Raw genomic sequence first — 21,125 nt, forward strand, 5'->3', positions numbered from 1 at the left:
TAGCTAACTTTTTTTGATCACGTTAATTTTGGGCTCTAATCCTCAAAAATAGGCAACAGTTTTGTTTTCCTTTAGAACCAGAAGTCAAGGTGTTGTAGAGGGGAAGAAATTACAAATAATTAACACAGCCCATCCACCTTCCTCAACAAAGCATTCAGGTCTTTGGGGCTTCAGAGATTTGATAGACAGTTACTTTGTATCCCATTCAAGTCCTCACCCCCCCTCCCTGTTTTAAACCCTGAGATGTAACCAAGACAGTGAGTGATGGTTGCATAAGGCCTAGTCATCTCCAAGGTTCTATGTGTCTCTGTCATCTGTCCCAATACTTGGGTAGTCTACAGCCCTATTTTTCCTTATGGGATTTGCTCCTTTCTAAAAATGTCCACACTCCTACAAAGAAAAAGATCAGGATGGAGTGGTATTTTACTCCAAGATTAAAACTAGTGCTTTCTTGCTACTACTGTAGGCTGGGCAGCCAGACTGGCTCCTGCCCCTGGTTCTGGAGCTGTTCCACAGGTGAAACAATCAAAGGTCATTGGAACCTACCTGCTTCGTTGCAGCGGGGACACCAAGAGAGTCCCTCAGCCTAGGTAAAGTGCAGTTCCACAATGGATTCGAATTCAAAAGTGGCCCTACACCACCTATTGAGGCTGCAAACTGACAGAGGGGCCTTACTGCTCAGCTTGGGACCACTGTCAGGACCTTGTTTGTTAGGTCCCCACTGTTCCCATAGATCCTGGGTCACAAGTGACTTGATGAACCTTCCTGGTGGCAGGCTGGTGGAATAGATTCCTTATGAGAAAGAGGTGGGCAGAAAATATTCCACGAAAAGGTTGGCAATACATAAGGGCCTGTGTCAAGGAAGGCCTTGGTGGTCTCCAATTCTCACATGGCGCCTTCAGTCCCAACTCGGAGCCGATTCTAGAAGGGTGTGACGGGATCTGGGCTGTCTTGAGAAAAAGACGCCTTTCAAGTGGCTAGGTACACAAGCTTTGAGGGTGGGCATCCGGCTCCGAATTCTTCCGTTTGTGAAACACGCAGGAGATGCAGCACTCTCTCCTTTAATCCTTGCGAAGAGTAAATTTGCAGAAAACGGAGACGGGCCCAAAAAGGCAATGACAAGATTAGAACCCAGATGCCCTGCCGTCCCAAAGGGCTTGGAACTCCATCGCGTCTCCGCATCCCTACTCCAGGCCAGGTGAGGGCTCTCCCCGCCTCCGGAGGCGGGGTCAGAGATGCCGTCCACCTGAGGCTTCTAGAACACGGAGGGGGTCCCAGGTGAGCGAGGAGGGGCCCCAGCGCCAGTGATTGGCGCGCTGGGCGGCGAGGGCGGTAAAGGGTGGGGCGCCCGGCCCTGGGAGGGAGAGCCCCGCGCCCCCTGTGCGCCTGTCGCTGCCGAGCTCCCGCCGCGGTGACGCACGCGGGCGCCGTGCGCCGGGGTCTGCTGGCCGGCTGCTCGTTTTTCCCGCCGCTGTCGGCCACCATGAACGCCAGCGGCCCAATCTTTCCGCTCGCCTCGCTCTACGTGGGCGACCTGCACCCCGACGTAACGGAGGCCATGCTCTACGAGAAGTTCTCGCCTGCCGGCCCCATCCTGTCCATCCGCGTGTGCCGCGACGTGGCCACCCGCCGCTCGCTGGGCTATGCTTATATCAACTTCCAGCAGCCAGCCGACGGTGAGCCCCGGGTGGGGGGTAGGGGATGGACCGACAGCATCACGGCCTCCGCGCTTTCATCTCTGGCTCCATCTTTTATCTTGCAGCCAAGGAAACTGAGGCCCATAGATACAGGGCGTTGCATGCAAGGGGCCCTGCCCCCAAGAGGCCCCTGAAGCAGGAACTAGCAATCACTGTGTGCCTGCTGTGTGTTTTACTAGTGCTCCATTTTGCAGAGGGGAGATATTAAGACTGAGTGAAAACAACCAAGGGCTTTGGGATCCAGCCAACCTGGGATTAGAAAACCAGCAGCTGTGTGACTTTGAGCAAATTACGCAATCATTCTGAGTTTCAGTTGCCTATATGAAAAATGGGGATCGGACTTGCCTGATGGAGTGATTGGGATGATGAGAAATTTAAAGCACCTGGTGAGGAAGATGCCTGGGGTGACAGGTAATGAGTGGGGAAGCCGGAGGAGCTGGGCCTGGGGCTCCTGCCTTTCTGGGCAGTGTGACATGAGATCTGCACCAGGTGCTACCTCCACTCCAGGCTTCACAACCCGTTTCTCAGAGTTGATAGTATTGATTAGAGCTTGCCAGATGGGTGCGTCTACACTTGTGTTGAGAGTGGAGAGGATGAAGATTAAGAGCATCGGGTTTTGCTGAAGTTCTGCCACTAGGCTGTGAGCCTGAAGAGTTCTGTGAAGTGAGGCAAAGGCTTATTCCCCAGTAGCACAGAAGGAGTGGAGAACCGTGTCTGTGAAGCATCTCCAGTGCATTGTAAGGGTTCAATAAATAGTAACCTAAGAAAAATACTAGTAACTATAGGCTTCAGGTGTAAGATTCCAGAAACAACCAAAGCAGGCCCACCCCCACCAAGTCCAAAAGAGGGTGCCCTTACTCCAGGTATCCCAGGTGGATGGTGAGGTTTCCTGAGCAAGGGGTTTGCTGGGGTGGTTCTGCCTGTCGCCCAGCAGGTGACCTGGATTCCAGGGAGACTTCCCCTTTCCTCTGCTTTTTCCACCCACTGCCATTTCCATCTTCCTCCAACCCCTGCAGGACTTGACCTTTTGGCCAGGCTTCATAGATGGGGAAGCTGAGCTCCAGACAGGAGAAGGTTTTGCCCATGGGTGTTCATAGCAGAACTAGATGGAAAACTCAGACTTCTTGAAATGTGCTCCACTGACTTCTGCACGGTTCCCTGCCATGCCTCTGAAGCTAGAGGAGATCCTGAAAGCAGGAGACAGCATATTACCTGGGAGGGGACAGGCTGTCGCAATTGCAGAAGTGATGGGCATAGGCTGCTATATTCAGACATACTGCTGTTTACAAAACACCTATTTTGTGCCAGGCACAAAGGACAAGGCACCTTGCATACCTTATTTAATTTTCAGGCTATCGACAACATAGAGGTAGATGGTATTATCTCCCTTTATCAGATGTGGAAGGATGGGTAATAGCATCTTCATCCTTACTTTATAGGTGAAACCATCTCAGAGAGGTGATGTTCGTCTCCCCCAAACTCTACTACTTAAGATTGAATCTCAGCTCTACTGCTCAGCACCTCTCAGCTTTAATTTCCTCAAACTGCTGCCCCTCCTTTGTCACTGACACCCTCTTTTACATTTCTATCTACTCGTGTGCTTTAGAGACCACAGTAGACCTGGCTCTGCCACTGATTTTTTTCCCCTTCGGAATCGCAGTTTTCCCATCTGTAGAATGGAGATAGGAATCCGTGCTCACGTGGCTACAGTGAGAAGTTGAATGAGATCCTAACTGGAAAGTGAGGGGAGCATCATACACATTAACTCTTCTTACCCTCCTGAGCCGTCAGGCTCTTAACTCCGGCGAAACCCAGAGATTGGCTCCTTTTGTGGCAGGGGAGTGGGGTGGCTCTCAATTAAGCACCTTGGGACCCAAGAAAAGAAAGTCCCCTTAACTTGCTCTTTTTTCTCCTTCTGTCCAGCGGAGCGGGCACTGGACACAATGAACTTTGAAGTGATAAAAGGCCAGCCCATCCGCATCATGTGGTCCCAGCGAGACCCAGGACTTCGCAAGTCAGGTGTGGGCAACATCTTCATCAAGAACCTGGAGGACTCCATTGACAACAAGGCCTTATATGACACCTTTTCCACCTTTGGGAACATCCTCTCTTGCAAGGTGGGTATGCCTCTTGGAGGAGTCTTTGTCCAATACTCATGTGGTAGAGGGTTGCCAAACAACACCTGACTTTACAGTTGACAAAGTCATTTCAGTTAAGTGCCAGGTTCAGCCAGCACCTGAATGGTAGTTATTCTTTCAGTTTCATCCTCGTAGACCTATGAGAGGTCACCTGTGTATCAATCAGCTCTTGCTGTGTAACCAGCCCAAAGCTTAGTCACTGTCAACGACAACTATTATTTAGCTTAAAATTCTGCAGTGGTGAATGGGCTGAGTTCAGCTAGGCAGTTCTTCTGGTTTTGGCTGGGCTCCTTCTTATGCCCGCCAAGAGCTGGATGGCTCTGCTTCTAGGTGGTGGTTGACTGTCAGTCAGCTGGAATATATCAGCTTTCTTTCCTATAGTCTCTCACCCTTCCGGAGGCTAGCACAGGCTATTCCCATGGCAATGGCAGAGGCCCAGGAGACAGAGTGGAAGCTCACCAGGCCTCTTGAGATCTAAGTTCGGAACTGGCACACCATCACTTCTGCTGCATTCTGTTGGCCAAAACAAGTCACAAGACCAGCCCAAATTCAGAGTGAGAGGACAGTAGAAATTATAAGACAGAGGGTGTGGATACAGGAAGGCCATCATGGCAATCAGTAGCCACACCTTTAAAGATTTCTCATAATGGAAGTTTCATGAGAGTAGTGATCTTATTCTCCTTCACCTTTGTGTCCCAGGACCTGGAATAAGATGTGACACATAGTAGGTGCTCAATAAGTGTTTGTTGAGCAGATGGCTGTATTATAATTTGAGAAGGGTTCTGGTCATTTCTCTGACTTTGCAGATAAGGATCTTGAGGAGCAGAGGTCATACAGCAGGCCAGTCGGTCCTGACAGAAGGCTTAAACCTGGATGTTTGGCCTCTAGATTTTATGGAGACAGCAGTCGGTTACCCTGCAGACTTTGGTGTGTCTCCCCTTCTGGGGAAGTTGGGGGAATGATGGTACCGTCTGTGTTAGAACTCTTCCCTGAGTACTGCTGTGTGCCAGACACAATCCTTAAGTTCTCACGTCTCATCACCTCCCTGTGAATAAGGAACAGAGAGACTCAAGAAGGAGCAGTATTCCTGAGGGTGCTCCATGACAGACAGCCTCTCCTGTCTTTGAGGATCAATGTGAGAGAGAGTCTTAATTGTGCTACGTTCTTATAGTAGAAACAGATTTATCAAGTTCTAGGTTTTCTGCATACATGGCCCCCACTGAATTTCCCACAACAGCCACGTAAGATGTAACTAGGAGGATCCCTGTATTACATTTGAAGGCAGAGAAGCTCAGATCTGGGGTCACTTCTCCATGGTTACATGTTGTTACATGGGGGTTGGAGGTAAGTAGCAGAGCAGGATTTGAACCAATAGGTTTGCCAGTGTAGTTGAAGCTAAGTTACAGGGAAGAGTATGTCTGTCCCAATTTTCCAGAACTTAGCTTCCTCGGGGCCACTGAAGATTAGACAGAAAGCTCTGCGTGACTCAGGCAAGTCTTTGCAGGCCTAATGAGGCTCTACCATGGGCCTAGTTAGATAGAAAATATACAATACCCCAGAATTCTCAGGCTGGCTGGAGGTGGTAAGAAGCTTTCTATGGCATCATGGGAAGAGCTCTAGAGCTAGAGTCAGGCCACTGGAGTACAAAGCCCAGCCTAGCCACTGAGCAGAGAGGCAGCATGACATAGTCAGACCTTGGACTTTAGGGCCAAATGTCCTTGGTGTAAATCCTGCTTCTTCCACTTCCTGGCAGTGTGACCTTGGGCCAGTTGTTGAACCTCTCCATACTCCAGAATGTTTGTAGATTTTTTTAAAGAATAAAACAAGTTTATTGTTGAAACAGTACACGAATTGGTAAAGTTTTAAAAAATGTGCAAAGGAATAAAGTGAAAGAGAAGGCTCTGTTCCTTGAACCCTAATCCCCAGAAATAATCATTTTTAACAGTTTTGTGTATGTCTGTTTAAAATTTTCTCCTGTGTATATGCCAACTTTAATCTAAATGGGCTTGATTTTTTTTTTCACTTACCGATATACCTTACAGATCACTGCGTAATCTACCACGTTCTCTTCAACTGTGCACATACAGTAGGCAAGTATGAATGCACTGTAGTTGACCAGTCTCCTCTTGATGGATATTTAGGTTGTTTCTAATTTTCTGTTAGAAACTAGGATGCGGAATTGGGGGTTGGAATCAGATCCTTTTGCCCATCACTTTATGAAGATAATTAAAAGCTCATCTGTGTTATAGACGAGACTTGTGTTCAATTTGAGGACTCTCGCCCTCCTTACTGTGTGATCTTAAGCAAATAGATTGACCTCTCTGAGCTTTAGTTTCCCATCTCTAAAATGGAGCTGTTGTTTGACATAGGATTGTCTTTCACAGGTGCAGAGCAAGCACTCAGATATTGCTTCTTATCCTCTTACCATGCTTTTGTACCTGAATTGAACCCTCTGCTGGATGTGCTCCCTGTCCTTTCTCCCTATGGCCCAGGTGGTGTGTGATGATCACGGTTCCCGAGGCTTTGGCTTTGTCCATTTTGAGACCCATGAGGCTGCGCAGCTGGCCATCAGCACCATGAATGGGATGCTGCTGAATGACCGTAAAGTGTGAGTGGCAGGGTGTGGGGGCGGGACCAAGGCTGAAGGAACAGAATCCTGGCACCACCAACTCGAGACTGATGCTACCCACCACTGTCTAATGGGCACCAGGCACTGAGCAGCAGCCGATATTCTTCCTGGCAGTGTGACGGCCGAAGAGTGGCTCAATCTCTCAGGGACTCCTTTTCTGCAAGTAAAAATGGGGCTGCTCATATGTGCTAGAGGATTGTTCTGAGGAGTACATGAAGTGATGAATCTGAAATTCTAGCAGTAACAGCTAATGGCCAAATCATCAATGGTCTCGGGGATTTCATGTCTTCAGCCTTCTCAGCACGGCTGTGAATTCTTTTCTTAAGCCTTTTGTGTTGTTTCATGGGATTCTTGGATAGGAAGGAAAGTAGGCATATGCTTAGCCAGCCATATTCATGCAGTTAAGTTTGGCATCATCCCCACTTCACAGATGGGAAAATTGAGATGCAGGTGCTGGAGAGAATCTGCTCTGGCAGTTCCCCTCTCCCAGTTTTGCTTCTGCCCCTCTGATGGCCAAGCCCCGTGCTCAGTGCTTTGGAGTGATGGAGGTGCACTGAGGGTCATTCTGTCCAAGGTTTCTCAGGGGAGGCTCCTGTCAATGAAACTGAACCTTGGCAGGCTTTTCCCATTTCTCAGAAGGACGTTATCATTGTCAGCTACAATTTGTCCAAGCTTACCTTTGCCACTCAGTTTTCATCAATTTTTAGTGCCAGCTACAATTTATGCTAAATGTGCTATAGCTACTGTCAAATTTTCTTATGCTTGGCTTTTTTTCCCCTTAATCTAGGATACTTTCTTAGATGCGTTGACGTGAACTTGGAAATGACAATTTTGAAAATTAATATTGTATTTAAGTGACTTTAGTCCCTCGCCACATAGCAACACTGGCGTGGACCGTATCTGGTTTTCTCATTGCTTCCCCAGTGCACCCAAGATGTGTTAAATAAATCAGCAAATCCCTGTGGTGTGAGTTTGATCCCCAGTTATACAGGAATGAACACTGAGGCTCAGAGAAGTTAAGTAACTTGCCCAGGGTGCCACAGCTAGGCAACTAGAGTAAGGATTCAAGTGTGACTCCCAAGTTCATGCTTTTATCTCCTCTGCACTCAGCTGCCTGGTGTCTGGTAGAAGTTCCCTGTGCATGTGCCATAAGAATGAAGTCTTCTTGACCTTATGCTAGAACATTGAATCTTGGCTGTAGGAGGCGTCTGGACCTTAGATGTATTCCATCTAAGAAGTATTGCCCTGCCAAGTTCCCCGCTGAGGGACACAGAGGCCTGGAGGCTGGCAGCAATTGACCTCAGTGACCCAGTGCTGCTGGATGGGCTGGGGTTGGGATGGGGGTGATTGATGGCTGGTAACTGCCTACCTTGTTGGTGTGTGCACAGCTTCGTTGGCCACTTCAAGTCCCGACAGGAGCGGGAAGCCGAGCTGGGGGCTCGGGCCATGGAGTTCACCAACATCTATGTGAAGAACCTCCAAGTGGACATGGATGAGTGGGGCCTGCAGGAGCTCTTCTCCCAGTTTGGTGGGCACGTTTCCCGAGGGAGTTGGAGATCACTTCAACTTCCTGAAGATTTGTGGGAGGGGAGGGGAATATCTTGAGGATTCCCAAACTCCCCTTTGAGCCAGGTTGGTCCTCCCCAGGGAAGATGCTGAGTGTGAAGGTGATGAGGGATGACAGCGGCCACTCCCGGGGCTTTGGCTTTGTCAACTTTGAGAAGCATGAGGAAGCCCAGAAGGTAGGAGCCTCCCCATGGCCCTGTTTCATGGAGGAGGTGCTGAGCTGGACTAGGAAGGAGGGAGGTCTGGAACGGAGAGCTCCAGCTGCCAGTGGAGGGAAAGGAAGTCCCTCCCCAGCCACACAAGCTAAAGGCAGAAGGCTTCAACCTCCTTTGGGGACTTCTGAGCCCTGAGACTGGCTTCTTTTCATAGATTCTTGTCACATAGATTCTTGTCACATGAGAGGCTGGCTTCTTTTCATAGATTCTTGTCACATGAGAGGTAAAAGGGGCCTTCAAGACAGACACTAGCCTCTTAAATTGGTGGGATCGAGGTCAGGGAGGGGAAGTGCTTTGCTACTTCTTCCAGGCTTTTGCAAATGCTGTTTTCTCAAAACACTTCCCTTCCCCTACTCTCTAGTCCAGTGCTGCCCAATAGAAATGTAACATGAGCCACAGATGCTATTTAAAATTTTCCAGTAGCCACATTAAAGAGGGTGAGAAAGGAAACTGAAATTAATTTTAATAATATGTTATTCAACTTAACATATTCAAATTATGACCACTTCAATGTGTATTCAGTATAAAAATTGAGATTTTTATACTCTCTCTTTTTGTAATTCTTTGAAATCTGATACTTACAGCACAATTCACTCTAACCACATTTCAAGTGCTCAGTCCATGTGGGTAGCGACCACTATGTTGGACAGTGGAGCTAATTAGTGTGTGTCCTTTGGGTCTCAGCTTATATATTCCCTCCTCTAGGAAGCCATCTCTCCTGTCTTCACTTGCTTCTGGTGAGATGCCCCTTCTGTGCGCCTCCATCATTAGCACAGATCTCTGTGTACAGAACTGAAGCTGGGTCTCGTTTCACCATTAAGTCTTTAGTATTGTACCTGCCAGTAGGTACCAGATATATATTTGCTGAACAAGTGAATGGTACAAAGTCACATAGTTAGTGACAATAATAGTGTCATATTTGGCCTTCTACCACAAAGCTCTTTTTATGGCCGCTGCCCCATTAAGGTCACTGTTCATGGAAGAGCTCAGCTCATGGTGGATTCTGGCTGGAGACCTGGATTCTGGTGCCATCTCAATAGCAGCTGCTTCTCACTGATCACTTACCAGGGACCTGACACTTCCCTGAGGGTTTCGTATACGTCCTCATCTCTACTCCCACCAGTGCGGGCTCTACTGTTATTATCAGGTTCCCCGGGTTATAGCTAGGGACATCATGGGATTACAACCAGTTCTTTCTGACTCTGAAGTTTTGTTCTTGAATACACCGCTCCTTTGAAAGATAACTTCTTGTGTGTCCTTGAACAAATCCTGCCCTCTCTAGGCTTTGGTTTCCCCAATTTGTGAAATGCCAAATTGGAGTAGATGGATGAAGCTACAGGGGTCCATTAACTCCAGGATCTTAAAGACTTTGGTAATGACCTTTAAGACAGCCATAGAACAGGCAATTCCTGAGTCCCCAGCGTATATTTACATATATTTGCATATTTGGGTAGAAAAGCAAAAGTCATCATTTTGTGAAAGTATTTGCTAATGAACTGACCGCCTAGCCCCTTCAAATATTTCTAACACCAGTGTCTGATCTTCACCATTGAGTCATGCACACATAAGTCTGCCTTTTGTTGATTTTTGTGGATAAGTCAATGCAAATTAAGTTCAGCGTAAGTGGTTTACAGAAAGAAGTTGTACATCTTTTGCAAGATGTAGGATTTCATGTAATCTAAGCCACTGACAGTTTAGGGTCTAGCTGGCTTAGGACAGTTAACTGAAGAAAAGAAAAATCAATGAGTTAAGACATATTTATGACATATTAAGACATATGATTTTTCTAAAACTAAAGCCCTCACAGTTAGCAAAAGGACTCTTTTACTGTGAAATCCAAGATGAAGTGAAGGATATGGACTATGCTGTCAAACATTTTGAAAGAATTATGCTTGCTGCTTTGTTCAAATAATCAGCGCGTAGTTAGTTAGAACCTAATTGTTAAATGCAAGAAGCTCTGTAAATTTCAATTTCACTTTTTAAAGCAGATTCCAAATCAAATTTTTAACAATCTACAGCTTACTCAGAAATTCTTCTATGTTTTTAAAAAGTGGATTCACTTTAAATGGCCTTTAATGTGGTACTGATTATTCTCAGCTAACAAGGCTGGCCTGGCTGGCAGGTGGCCCCCTGTAGGTCTAGGAGATAGGACTGGAGGCCAGGGCTAAGGCTGGGGGCCTCATGGGGTGGTTACCAAGTGCTCTCACTTCCTCTTCTCTGCACAGGCTGTGATGGACATGAACGGAAAGGAAGTGAGAGGGCGGCTGCTCTACGTGGGCCGGGCTCAGAAGCGGATGGAGCGGCAGAATGAACTGAAGCGCAAGTTCGAGCAGATGAAGCAGGACCGGCTGAACCGTTACCATGTGAGGGTCAGCCTCCTGGCGGCAGCTGCTTCTATGTACAGAGGGCCCTGAATGTGACTCCTTCCCCTGGCAATCCCAGTTCTGGGAACTTGGCTTTGGGGATTGTGGGGGCCTGCAGACTCCAGGGCGTGGGCATGCTGAGTGATTGGTGGGGTGCATGGGTGCTGCACAAGAGTGCGAACAGGAGCCTAGGTGGGCAGGGCTTCTCCTACACATGTTGGCTCCTCCCCACCCTCAAGGCAACCTGGAGTTTGGAGGGGAAGGCACATCTAGCAGTATCCTTTCCTTCCAGGGCGTGAACTTGTATGTGAAGAACCTAGATGACTCCATCAATGATGAGAAACTAAGGAAAGAATTCTCTCCCTATGGAATGATCACCAGTGCCAAGGTGAGGGCCAGGGATACGCACAGGGGATAGATGGCCATGCCCTCCCATCCTCTCACTGCCCGTACACTCCTCCCTCCTCACGACTTCCAGAGAGTTGGTGCTGGGCTACCCTTTTTGGAGTTTCGGGGGCTATGTCTGACCCCATTGGAGTTTATCATTCATCTGCAGCCTTGTCTGGACTGGAGGGGAAGAGGGTAGAAATGCAGTCCCAGTCACACAGCTGAATTTATTGAGGCCCACTGTAACCTTGGTTCATTCAACAAGCATTTATTGAGTGCCTGCTGTATGCCAGAGTCCAGAAATTCATGTCTCAGAATTTCCATTGACTTTTGTTGTCATGCCTTGGCTGGTGACATAACCCTTTCTGGGCCTCAGTTGCCCCATCTAAAAAATGAGAGGTTTGGGCTGCATCGTTCTTCATTCTTTCCCATTTATTGAGCACCTGCTTTGTGCTCAGCCCTCTTAGCACCTGAGATGTGGTTATTGACTGTTGTACTCAGTAGCTCTGTGACTTTGAGCAGATGTCCTATGAGCTTCATATATAAGATGAGGGTGTTGGGCTCACTGAATGGTTCTCAACCCTAACTTCTCATTAAAATCCCCTGGGGAGCTCTTCAATACAGGCGCCTGTCAGACAAACTGGAGTGTAGATCTCTGGAGTGGTAGGGCCTGGGCATTTTATTTTAAAAGTTCCCCAGATGATTTTAAGATGAGTGTTCATTCCTTCCATATTTAAGCACCTGCTGTTTTACCAGGCAGGAAAAGCATACAAGAACAAGTCAGATGTGGTCCTTGCCCTTGAGTAGCTTATGGTCTGGGGGGAAGTCAGATGCATCACTAACTCAGATCTATTATAAGGTATGTGTGTGGAGGGTGGGTAAGTGTTGGAGGTGGAGCTGCAGTAGCTCAGTGGAACAGGAAGGAGGGCTTCCTGTAAGAAGTGGCAGTGGTAGCAGCATTTGACTTGGCTGTGAGGAGGTAGGGAATTGCAGGTGGGAATGAGGAACTCTCCATAGAGATTGGTGTGGGTCATGGGGCTGGGGACCTGCACATGTAATAGCTGTGTTCTTAGGGAGTGCTCTGGAAGTTCTTTTGCCTGCCGAATACAACTTTAAATGTCCTTCAGGGAGCCTGGTGTTTGGGAAGAGGTTCTAACAATTTTGGAGTTAAGGTGCTTTTGAAAAAATGTGACAGAAAGCTGTGGGACATATAAATTAGGCATGAGGAAATTTGATCAAACATCATAAAAAACGGTGGGTCCTCTTTCCCAGCAAATGCATGTTTGGTGTAGTGTTGTGGTTGAAAGATGGAGTTTCAGAGTTAATCAGAATTACGTCTTAATCCCTGACCTACTGCTAACTAGCTGTAGGACCTGGGGGAAGTGACTTTGCCTTTTGGATGCTGTTTGCCCATCTGTAAGATGGGAGCAACATTCCTTACCTCAGATTTGTCCTGAGAACTGAAGAGCCTGCATGTAGAGTACCAGCCCACAATAAGTAGTGAAATCATTGTCTGATTATTCATGTACATTGCATGTAATTTCGGGAGATTCACCGACCTCCTTGAGGACTCCTTGAATAAAAGGAATTGTAAAAATTTGGAGTCGTGCTTCAAGTTGAGGCACACCTACCTTGTGAATTGGTTTAAGTCTGTATGTATTTATATAATTTAATATATTTTCTCTTATAAAAGTGATTATGAAAATTAAATGAGTTAATCTATATAAAGTGCTTACAGCGCTATCAAGTTCAGAGTAAGCTCTGCATAAGTGTTAGTTGTACTAATTATTTTTTTACTACCTAAGTTCTTATTAACCTGTTAAGGCAATATTTTTCTGCCAGGAAAACTTGGCTGTCTGGTGAAGCCTATGGACCCCTTCTGAGAATATTTTAAATATGTAAAGGAAAATTCATAGGATTACAAAAGGACAATTATATTGAAATAATTATCAAAATATTAAGGCGACAGCAGTATGTGCATTAAACTATAAGATCTAGTGAAGTAGCAATTATTATAAATGATATTTTGAGATCAATAATGTGGTACGAAAATATTTTCCTGAAAAAGTCACAAGCATGGCTAATAGTACTATTTATTGTTGCCCATATTCAAAATAGAAAGATATGCTAATGTGAAAATACAGATGCCATTTTTTCCCTCATCCGAGTTCCCAGATCTCCTTGAATTCCATCCATTGACGTCCTTGTGGATCTGTGAACTCTCAGATTAAGTCTCCCAACCCAACCCCCGGGTTGCAGACCAGTACTGGTCCGTGGCCTATTAGGAACTGGGCCACACAGCAGGAGATGAGTGGCAGGCAAGCGAGCAAAGCTTCATCTGTATTTGCAGCCGCTCCCCAGCACTAGCGTCACCACCTCAGCTCTACCTCAGATCATCAGGCATTAGATTATCACAGAAGTCTAAAGTTATCCTAAAATAAATTATTTTAATATAAAGGCTAAGATCCTCTTCCCCAGACTCAAAAAGAACTTGGCTCAGGGCCTTGCAGAGGCAGTGGTGGTTTACCAGATGACGCTTTGGGTTACGGTCCTGGTTGATATATGACCTACTTTATTGGCTGGGTGACCCTAGACAAGTCACTCCATTTTTTTTTTTTTAAACGATAAGGACCTTTATTTCTACTAAAAAGAAAATTAACACAAAAAGCACCAAAAATAGAAATTCAAGTCATTTTCATATTCCATACAAACCTAACTCTTTATTTGAGTCTCTAGCTGTTAAGAGCATCTTTTTATACCTGTATTTCACAGATGAACTAGAGAATTTTATGTGTCGTTTAATAAAACCCAAAGAGTTGTCGAATGCAGATTGTTTTTATTATAGTGACCTCAGCTGGAATGTTTATGATTGTGACCATGACTGAAAAACGTACTGTTCTTAGATTAACAAATCCTAGACTACCATCTCGCTTCATTATAGACGCTCTGATGAAGGTACCTACACTTAAGCCAGCTTTCTATCACAGCTGAAGAAAATCTTTTCAGAAAGAAGATTCAGAAATAAGAATATATTCTGAAATGCATGTTCTCCCTAACTCTGGGGAATGGTCTATTAAACGTGAGCAGCCCTCAGTTAGCAAGTGGCCTGGTCTCGGACAAGTCACCCTCGAGCCCCATTTCCTTGACTTGTAAAGTGGGAGTCGCAGCGAAGTGAAGAGCGTCGAGTATCTGGCATGCAGCGGGCCTCAGTAAATGTGGAGGTGACAGCACACCCTGGATAAAACCTCGGCGGGTTCCTCCTGGGCCTGCTCAGGGGAGGAGGGGAGTTCCGCCCCAGGGGCCTTCCTTCTCCAGCTCCAGCAGCCCTTGTCTTGTCTTGCTTTTAGGTGATGACAGAGGGTGGCCACAGCAAAGGGTTTGGCTTTGTGTGTTTTTCCTCTCCAGAAGAGGCGACGAAGGCCGTGACAGAGATGAACGGGCGCATTGTCGGCACCAAGCCGCTTTACGTGGCCCTGGCCCAGCGCAAAGAGGAGCGGAAGGCCATCTTGACTAACCAGTACATGCAGCGTCTCTCCACTGTGCGGGCCCTGGGTGGCCCCCTCTTGGGCTCCTTCCAGCAGCCCGCCAACTACTTCCTGCCCGCTGTGCCCCAGGTGAGGGCCTGCCCTCAACCCCCGCCACACTCTTTCCACACCAGCCAGGTAGAGCAGGAAGACGGAGCTTCACAGGCAGATGGAGCTTCCAGAAACGGCAGGTCTTTCTAACCCCACCTCTAAAGGGGTAATAGTGTCACCGTCAAACGGTGCTTCCTGTTCTGAGAGATTTGTGAATGTTATGCTGAAAAAGATTCTCTGTGGTTGAATAAGTTTGGGAAATATTGCATTAAACGAAAGAAGGACAGATTACCATATACGTTGTTCTACCCTAATATGCCAGTATGTATCCTGATTTCCCAAGGCTGGCAGAGAGTATGTTGCATCACCCCAACTTAAACAGTAGTTTTTGCTAACATCCCTCCTGGATGTTAATGTTCTGAGGGGCATAGTTTGAAAAAGGAGCTTGCGCGATGGCCCCAGGTATCTTCCTTTCCCACCCGCAGCGCCCTTGTCTTGCTTTTAGGTGGTGACAGAGGGTGGCCACAGCAAAGGATTTGGTAGAAAGATAGTGGAAGAAGTAGAAAGATGTCAGCCATTAAAGGCTACTAGGATGGGAACATTCCCGCTCCTTTTAGCAATTGCTTAAGCTGGCACAAGTGACAGTATGATGTGTCACCATTTTATCCAGGTCATTGGGCTAGTAGCTCTGATAATAAGGGCAAGGACCGAACCTGAGATCTTGCCCTGAAGGGTTCAGGGCTAATGGACATCTTGAGATGGGAGGCAGGACTCATCCCAGCTTTGTGGGTCTTCAGCATCCAGGCCCCTGGAAGGGACAGTGGAGTTCCTGCAGGGTGTCCTTGAGGGGATACAGTGTCTTACTTCTCCTGCTGCCACCCCTGACTCTGGGTCTTCTCCCTCACAGCCTCCAGCCCAGGCTGCATACTATGGCTCTGGCCCACCTCTTCAGCCTGCCCCCAGGTGGACGGCCCAGCCGCCCAGATCCTCGTGTGAGTGATCCAGCCCTTTCCACCCTCGGCCTGGCCCATGAGTGTGAGCCCCATGAGGCAGCGTGTAATATAGTGAATATGAGCTTTGAGTTTAAGCCTGGCTCTGTCACTTCCCAAGGTGTTAATTTGAGTGGGTCACTTCACCTCTCAGAGCCTCAGTTTCCTCTTCTGAATGTGGGCCCGAATGAGGTCTGTGTAAAGCACCAAGCACCTGTAAAAGACTCACAATATAGCCATTATCTGCAGTTAGCTCCAAAGAACTTGTCTGATTTGTGACTGAAAATTCTTGCAAAGCTGAGAACATGAAACTCCTTTGGCTGTATTGCTGATGAATGGTCCTTTTCTAAAAGTGAAGTTTACGTGACTTGAAACTGTCCGGTAGGACGAAGGTGTGCCATCATGACGCCTGTGCCTCTTGGGGCTCTGGGGAGACATGAGTTGGTTTGTAATAGCGGATTTCCATATTCCCCCCTCCCTGGGGTTCTGGGTCTGCCTGACTAGGTGAATTCACTCATCTTTCTGCTGTGAATGCTCTGGTTTCCTTTCCTATCCCCTTCCTCATCCTGGAACATTCAGGGTGCAATGTGCCACTCTCATCATATTCCCCGCCCCCTTCCCACCAACCTGTCTCTCTCCATTTTCTCTGTGCCACAAGCTGCCTACCCTCCGGCTGCCTCAATGGTTTGGACACCAGCCACGTCGCGGCGTCCCCTGGCCCACGTCAGCAGTGTTAGGCAGGCTTCCACTCAGGCACCACAGCAGGTGCCCCACACCCAAAGAGTGGGTGAGTGTGGGCGGGGCCAGGAGGAATGGGTGTGCAAGGAAGGTGGGGCAGGTGCTGGGTTGGCATTAGCAGGGAGTCAGAATCAGCCCCACCATGACCTTGCCATTCACGCTCTTGGAGAGCAGGGCTGACTTCAGAGGCCATGTGGCACAGTGGGTAATGTGCACTCTAGAGGCCCCCAGACCCACTTCCTGGGGCTGGCTTACTCTGTGGCCTTGCTAACTACTATATGGGATCACTTCATCTTTAAAATAGGAATGGAAACAGTATTTCTATTTTGTTGCCCGGGTGAATGAGATGATAAATGCAGGGGCTTAGCACTGGATTTGAACTCAGTAACAAGAGCAGCTGCGAACTAGTGCGTAGATTTTGACTGTAGGCAAGCACATCTGTTCCTTCATTTGGCAAGTGTTTGCGCATTTACGTGCTGGCACCAAATTCAGTGCTGGGGATTCTATGTGAACGCTTGTGTTTTAAGTTTTGTGGCTTTGAGGTTGCTGCCAGGTCCTAACATCCTGTTTGTGTCTTACAGCCAACATTGGTACCCAGACCACTGGACCCAATGTGGTGGGATGCTCGATGCCAGGCGGGCCTCTCTTGACACACAGATATTCTTTGGCGACACCCAATACCCATGGGGTAAGGCTGGTCCAGCTGCCCTCTTAGTCCAGGCTCCAGGAAGCCTGGCTAGAACCTTGGCTAAGGCGCTGGCTCTCTCTGGGCCATGTAAAGTTTCGTTTATTAATGTGTACCATCAACATGATTTCCCCGCCCTTACTAACAGGAGGGAAAGGAGCAGGATCATGTGTGTTTATTAATCACGATTTGCTTCGCCTGGGTTATTAACAAAATTAATTTGGATTTCCTTAGTATTTATGTGTTGAGCAGCAAGGATGTGATTAATCTGTAAAACAGAACTGAAAATATCTACTGCAATTAAATTTAAAGGCTGGATATTTATCTCCCTGCCCCACCCCCCAAGTCTCAAACTCAGCATGTTCATCTCCTATCTAGAATTTCAGTGGGTATGCTCCAAACTATTTCTTGCAAGATGAACAAGAATAGTCTTTAAACAGCAAAATGCTTTTAAAGTTACCAAGATGTGAAAAGGTCAGAAGTATGCTGGGGATGTGGCCATGAACGCTACTTGATCACAAGTGCTTTATTTGGCACAAAGTGATTTTTAGTAAGGTGTGGCTTCGTTTGGCCTTTAGAGATTCCTGGCACAATGGAAAACATCTGTGTTAGAGTAGAACTTTGTCGTCTAGGCCACCGTGCCCTTGTCGGGGACTCTGTCCCACCCGATTGTCCATCCCTTGCCCCCTACTCCCCTCTTGCAGAGCCTTCCTGGAGGCCTGTGCTTACCTGACAGGGTTAAGTGTTTCGAGGCCTTGCCCATCCGTGGTGGTTAAGGGATGTGTCCCTGGCACTATGTGCAGGTCCAGGAGCCTGCTGTGTGCATCCCTGGAAAGGAGCCCTTGACCGCGTCCATGCTGGCCGCAGCACCTTTGCACGAGCAAAAGCAGATGATTGGTGAGTGCCTTGTTCCCCTGGCTGAGAGCTGGCTAGCCTGGTGGGAAATACCCTGAGTGGAGGTCAGACGTGAGGACAAGGTCCAGCTTTGCCGCTGACCAACCTGCTGGCCAACCTTGCCCAAGTGTCCTCTGCATTCTAGGCCCCGTTCTCTCATCTTAAAATACTGATCAGACCAGATATTCCTGAGGTCTCTTCAGCTCTGCTGTCCTATGACTTTGACTTCGTCTGGGAGAGACCTCCAGATGTGGGGAGGTCAGGGGACGGAGAGAATAGGGTGTGAAACGTATGATCTTGGGTTTCTGCTGGGATGTGGCCCATAAGATAGGTGTTGTGGTTCCTCACACCTCCCCTGAATGGGAAGAAGCTGTGACCACATTTCATCAGCCTCCCAGTAGAACCCATTGCAGGGTAGTGGGAAATAAATGTGCATCAGGAAAATAAATGTTCCTCACTGGCCCCTGAATTCCTTGTGCAATTCATCTCCATCCCCAGTGTCCATGACAGGCCCTGCTTAAGGGTACCACGAACTTAAATGAATGAACAAACTCACTCGTGGCTGGCAGGTTCTTTTCTTCGTGGCCACCAAGTTCTCCTTAACCTTCTTTGCCTCGGTTGCCACCACCCCATTGTCTCCTCAGCTCACTTGGGGTTTTGCTGCTTCACTACCTACCCCTCGAAAATTCTCAGTGGGGGCAGAAGGCTGTCAGCAGTTCCCCGTAAACGTCTTCACTTTCATCATGGGAAGACCTCTCCCCTTCCCACTTCAGGCACCCCAGCACCCCATCCTGTCCAGACCCTCCACACATTGCCGAGATAGGCTGACCACCAACACTGGGCCTTGTCACTAGAAGTACCTGATGGTGGAAGGTGAACTTATCTTGTATATTTGGCTCCCTGCTCCCCCAAAAAGTCAAGTTCAGCATTATTACAACCTGTCTAGAATTTCAGTGTATACTTGGACCTATTTCTTGCAAAACAAACAAGAGTAGTCTTTAAACAGGAACCAGCTTTGTGTCAGACCCTGTACAGACTCCTTCATGTATGATATCATATTTGATTCTGCAGACTGGCCTCCAAAGTGGGGTTTGCTGTGCCCACTTCATAGCTGGGAGAGGTTCCTGGTAAGGTTAAGTAACAGCCTGGAAAGGAGCACTTCTGGGACAGCCACCCAGATGCCCCAGAACCCCTGGGATGCTGGGCTATCAGCCAGGGGTGTGCATAAGCCATCAGAGGCTGTTCCATGCAGGTGAGCGTCTCTACCCCCTTATCTATGACGTCCACACCCAGCTGGCTGGCAAGATCACGGGCATGCTGCTGGAGATTGACAACTCAGAGCTGCTGCTCATGCTGGAGTCTCCAGAGTCCCTCAATGCCAAGGTGGGCTGGAGCTGGGTGGCAGGAGAGCTAAAAATAAAGGCATCTCCTAGATGACCTAGCAGGCTGCTGCTTGGACGAACTTTATCTTCTTCCTGATACCTCCGGAATCTTGGAGTGAGAGCGATTCTCTGCAGCTCCATAGGCAAGGTTTTGGCACAAGGAGCCGTGTTCTGACTCAGTATGAGGGTTCCCGTTTTCCCAGCTGTCCAGCAGTGTACATCTGTCTTGAGAAGGTGACCGTGGGTTTCTGTCGTGGGAGCCTGCAAGCAGCAGTCAGATGAGGGCTCTGCCAAAATGCTGTGGCGGGAAGGGAGTTCTTGTGTCTAGCGTGCTGAGGCAGGGGAAGGTCAAGGTTCTCCAAGGACCCTGCTGGGGCAGCTGCACTAAGCCCCTCCCGCTGTGTCCCACAGGTCGAAGAGGCTTTGGCTGTGTTGCAGGCTCACCAGGCCACGGAGCGGTCGAAAGTGAATGCCTGAATCCAGGTGGGGGGGGTGGGGGTGGGGGCAGGGAGGAATGGTGACAGAAGTAGCTGAGCCCCGAAGCTATAAAGAACTCTGCAGGGACTGGTTTCACAAAGTCACGGGGAACCATGTTGTGTCTGACTTTCTCTGAGTTTGGAGGAAGCTGTGAGGATCAAAGCAGAGGATAAGCTGTGTGACTAGAATGGGTGTTGACTACTGTGCAAGTACAAAGTGAGTGAGGGTGATGTTCTCTCGCCAGCTGCCCTGCCTGGCCTCACTCAGAATAGGTAGGGCTTCCCCAGGGCCCTGCCTGGCTCCCTTCTGCCCGCCCAAAGGCCTGGCTGGGTCTAGTTTCCATTCTTAGTTGAAGACCAGGTGTCTGCCATACTTCAGAAACATTTATTTTTGCCCTTTCATCCTCAGAAAATGGAATCCTCACTCCCTTGGCTGAGAGAACAGCGTTTCCTGCTCTTGGCTCTAAGGCCCTGTGAACCGTAACTTGTTTCCCAGTTGGGCTATGCCTGTACCTGTACCTGGAGCTCAGTGTATGGAATAAAGGCGGGTCGCCAGCCAGCCCCTTACCCTTTGCTTTGTGCATTAAAAGTGCTGCAAATTCTGGCTCGTCTCTCGAGAGGTCTTCTTATGTGCGGGAGGTGGGGCAGGACAAAGGGTGGGCTTGACCGGATTGGGGCTGTGACTATTGGGAACAGAAACCCAAACAAGTGCTGAAGTACAGAGTGTGGGGACAACAGCACAGAACTGTTGGCAACGGAGGACTACCTGTGATGGCCCCCAAAAAGCAGTTACCACCCACCAAACGAACTGAAGCTACTGGTGCCCATAGCCGGACGCCTGGCTTAAGCACCCCGCCGTGCAGGCAAACACCCAGGAACCAGCGACGCTCTGGGCTGAGGGCTTATGTGCCATAGGGAATCCTTGTAGAAATACTTCAGGGTGCCTTCCTGGGTCATGATTTTCCTCCCCTATAGGGAGAGAAGAGTCTTAGGATGTGCTGGCCTATGTTTTCATTAGTCAAGATACTTGCCTTCTAGACCTTGAGAAGAAAGTGGTGACTGGATGTCTGCTAAATCTGCCTCAAATTGGGTAAGAGCCATGCCTGCTTAAGAGGGAGCGAAAGAGCGGGTACAGCTTCCCACTTTGAAATGGTCCCCTAGCTACGCCTATGAGTTTGTGGACTCTTTAAAACACGCTTCAGCTTAGAGGTCTGATTGCTCAGCAGACTCCTTCACAGAGGCAGGAAGCGCCGTGCCAACAGCTGAGTGCCGCTCAGCACTATGTGATGCTTTAGTCATCAAACTTCTCCATGAAGGGGAAAGAACTGAACTCGGACACAGCCCAGGAAGGGGAGGCAGCCCTTAGGTTTGGCTGGACCCTAAAGCATTCT

At 48.3% G+C, this 21,125-nt stretch overlaps 1 protein-coding gene across 5 annotated transcripts; it reads left to right on the forward strand.

Moving 5' to 3' along the window:
• Nucleotides 1–78: 78 nt before the first annotated feature.
• PABPC1L (poly(A) binding protein cytoplasmic 1 like) lies at nucleotides 79–20,338 on the forward strand. Of its 5 annotated transcripts, none has more exons than XM_039864417.1 (16): nucleotides 79–1,676; nucleotides 3,621–3,814; nucleotides 6,328–6,443; nucleotides 7,853–7,992; nucleotides 8,097–8,206; nucleotides 10,471–10,608; nucleotides 10,901–10,996; nucleotides 14,343–14,609; nucleotides 15,478–15,562; nucleotides 16,218–16,346; nucleotides 16,879–16,985; nucleotides 17,786–17,879; nucleotides 18,948–19,003; nucleotides 19,129–19,259; nucleotides 19,670–19,741; nucleotides 20,144–20,338. In XM_039864417.1, exons 1-15 carry the CDS (start codon nucleotides 1,484–1,486, stop codon nucleotides 19,725–19,727), a joined length of 1,914 nt encoding a protein of 637 aa, XP_039720351.1. In that variant the 5' UTR covers nucleotides 79–1,483; the 3' UTR covers nucleotides 19,728–19,741; nucleotides 20,144–20,338. The 5 variants fall into 5 exon arrangements, with proteins under 5 accessions (XP_039720351.1, XP_039720352.1, XP_039720353.1 ...); XM_039864418.1 differs by having other exon boundaries at nucleotides 8,112–8,206; XM_039864419.1 differs by lacking the exon at nucleotides 18,948–19,003 and having other exon boundaries at nucleotides 8,112–8,206.
• The last annotated feature ends 787 nt before the right edge of the window (nucleotides 20,339–21,125 follow it).

The sequence above is a fragment of the Pteropus medius genome, unplaced genomic scaffold, assembly GCF_902729225.1.
Source record: "Pteropus medius unplaced genomic scaffold, Ma_sr-lr_union100, whole genome shotgun sequence".
Lineage (NCBI taxonomy): Eukaryota > Metazoa > Chordata > Mammalia > Chiroptera > Pteropodidae > Pteropus > Pteropus medius.

Bases quoted from the DNA above. Each gene is read 5' to 3' on its own strand.
- PABPC1L (XM_039864417.1), top strand. From the start codon at position 1,484: ATGAACGCCAGCGGCCCAATCTTTCCGCTCGCCTCGCTCTACGTGGGC. The intron at 14,610-15,477 runs GTGAGGGCCTGC...TCTCCCTCACAG, and splicing joins TCCTGCCCGCTGTGCCCCAG to CCTCCAGCCCAGGCTGCATA. The intron at 16,986-17,785 runs GTAAGGCTGGTC...CACTATGTGCAG, and splicing joins CGACACCCAATACCCATGGG to GTCCAGGAGCCTGCTGTGTG.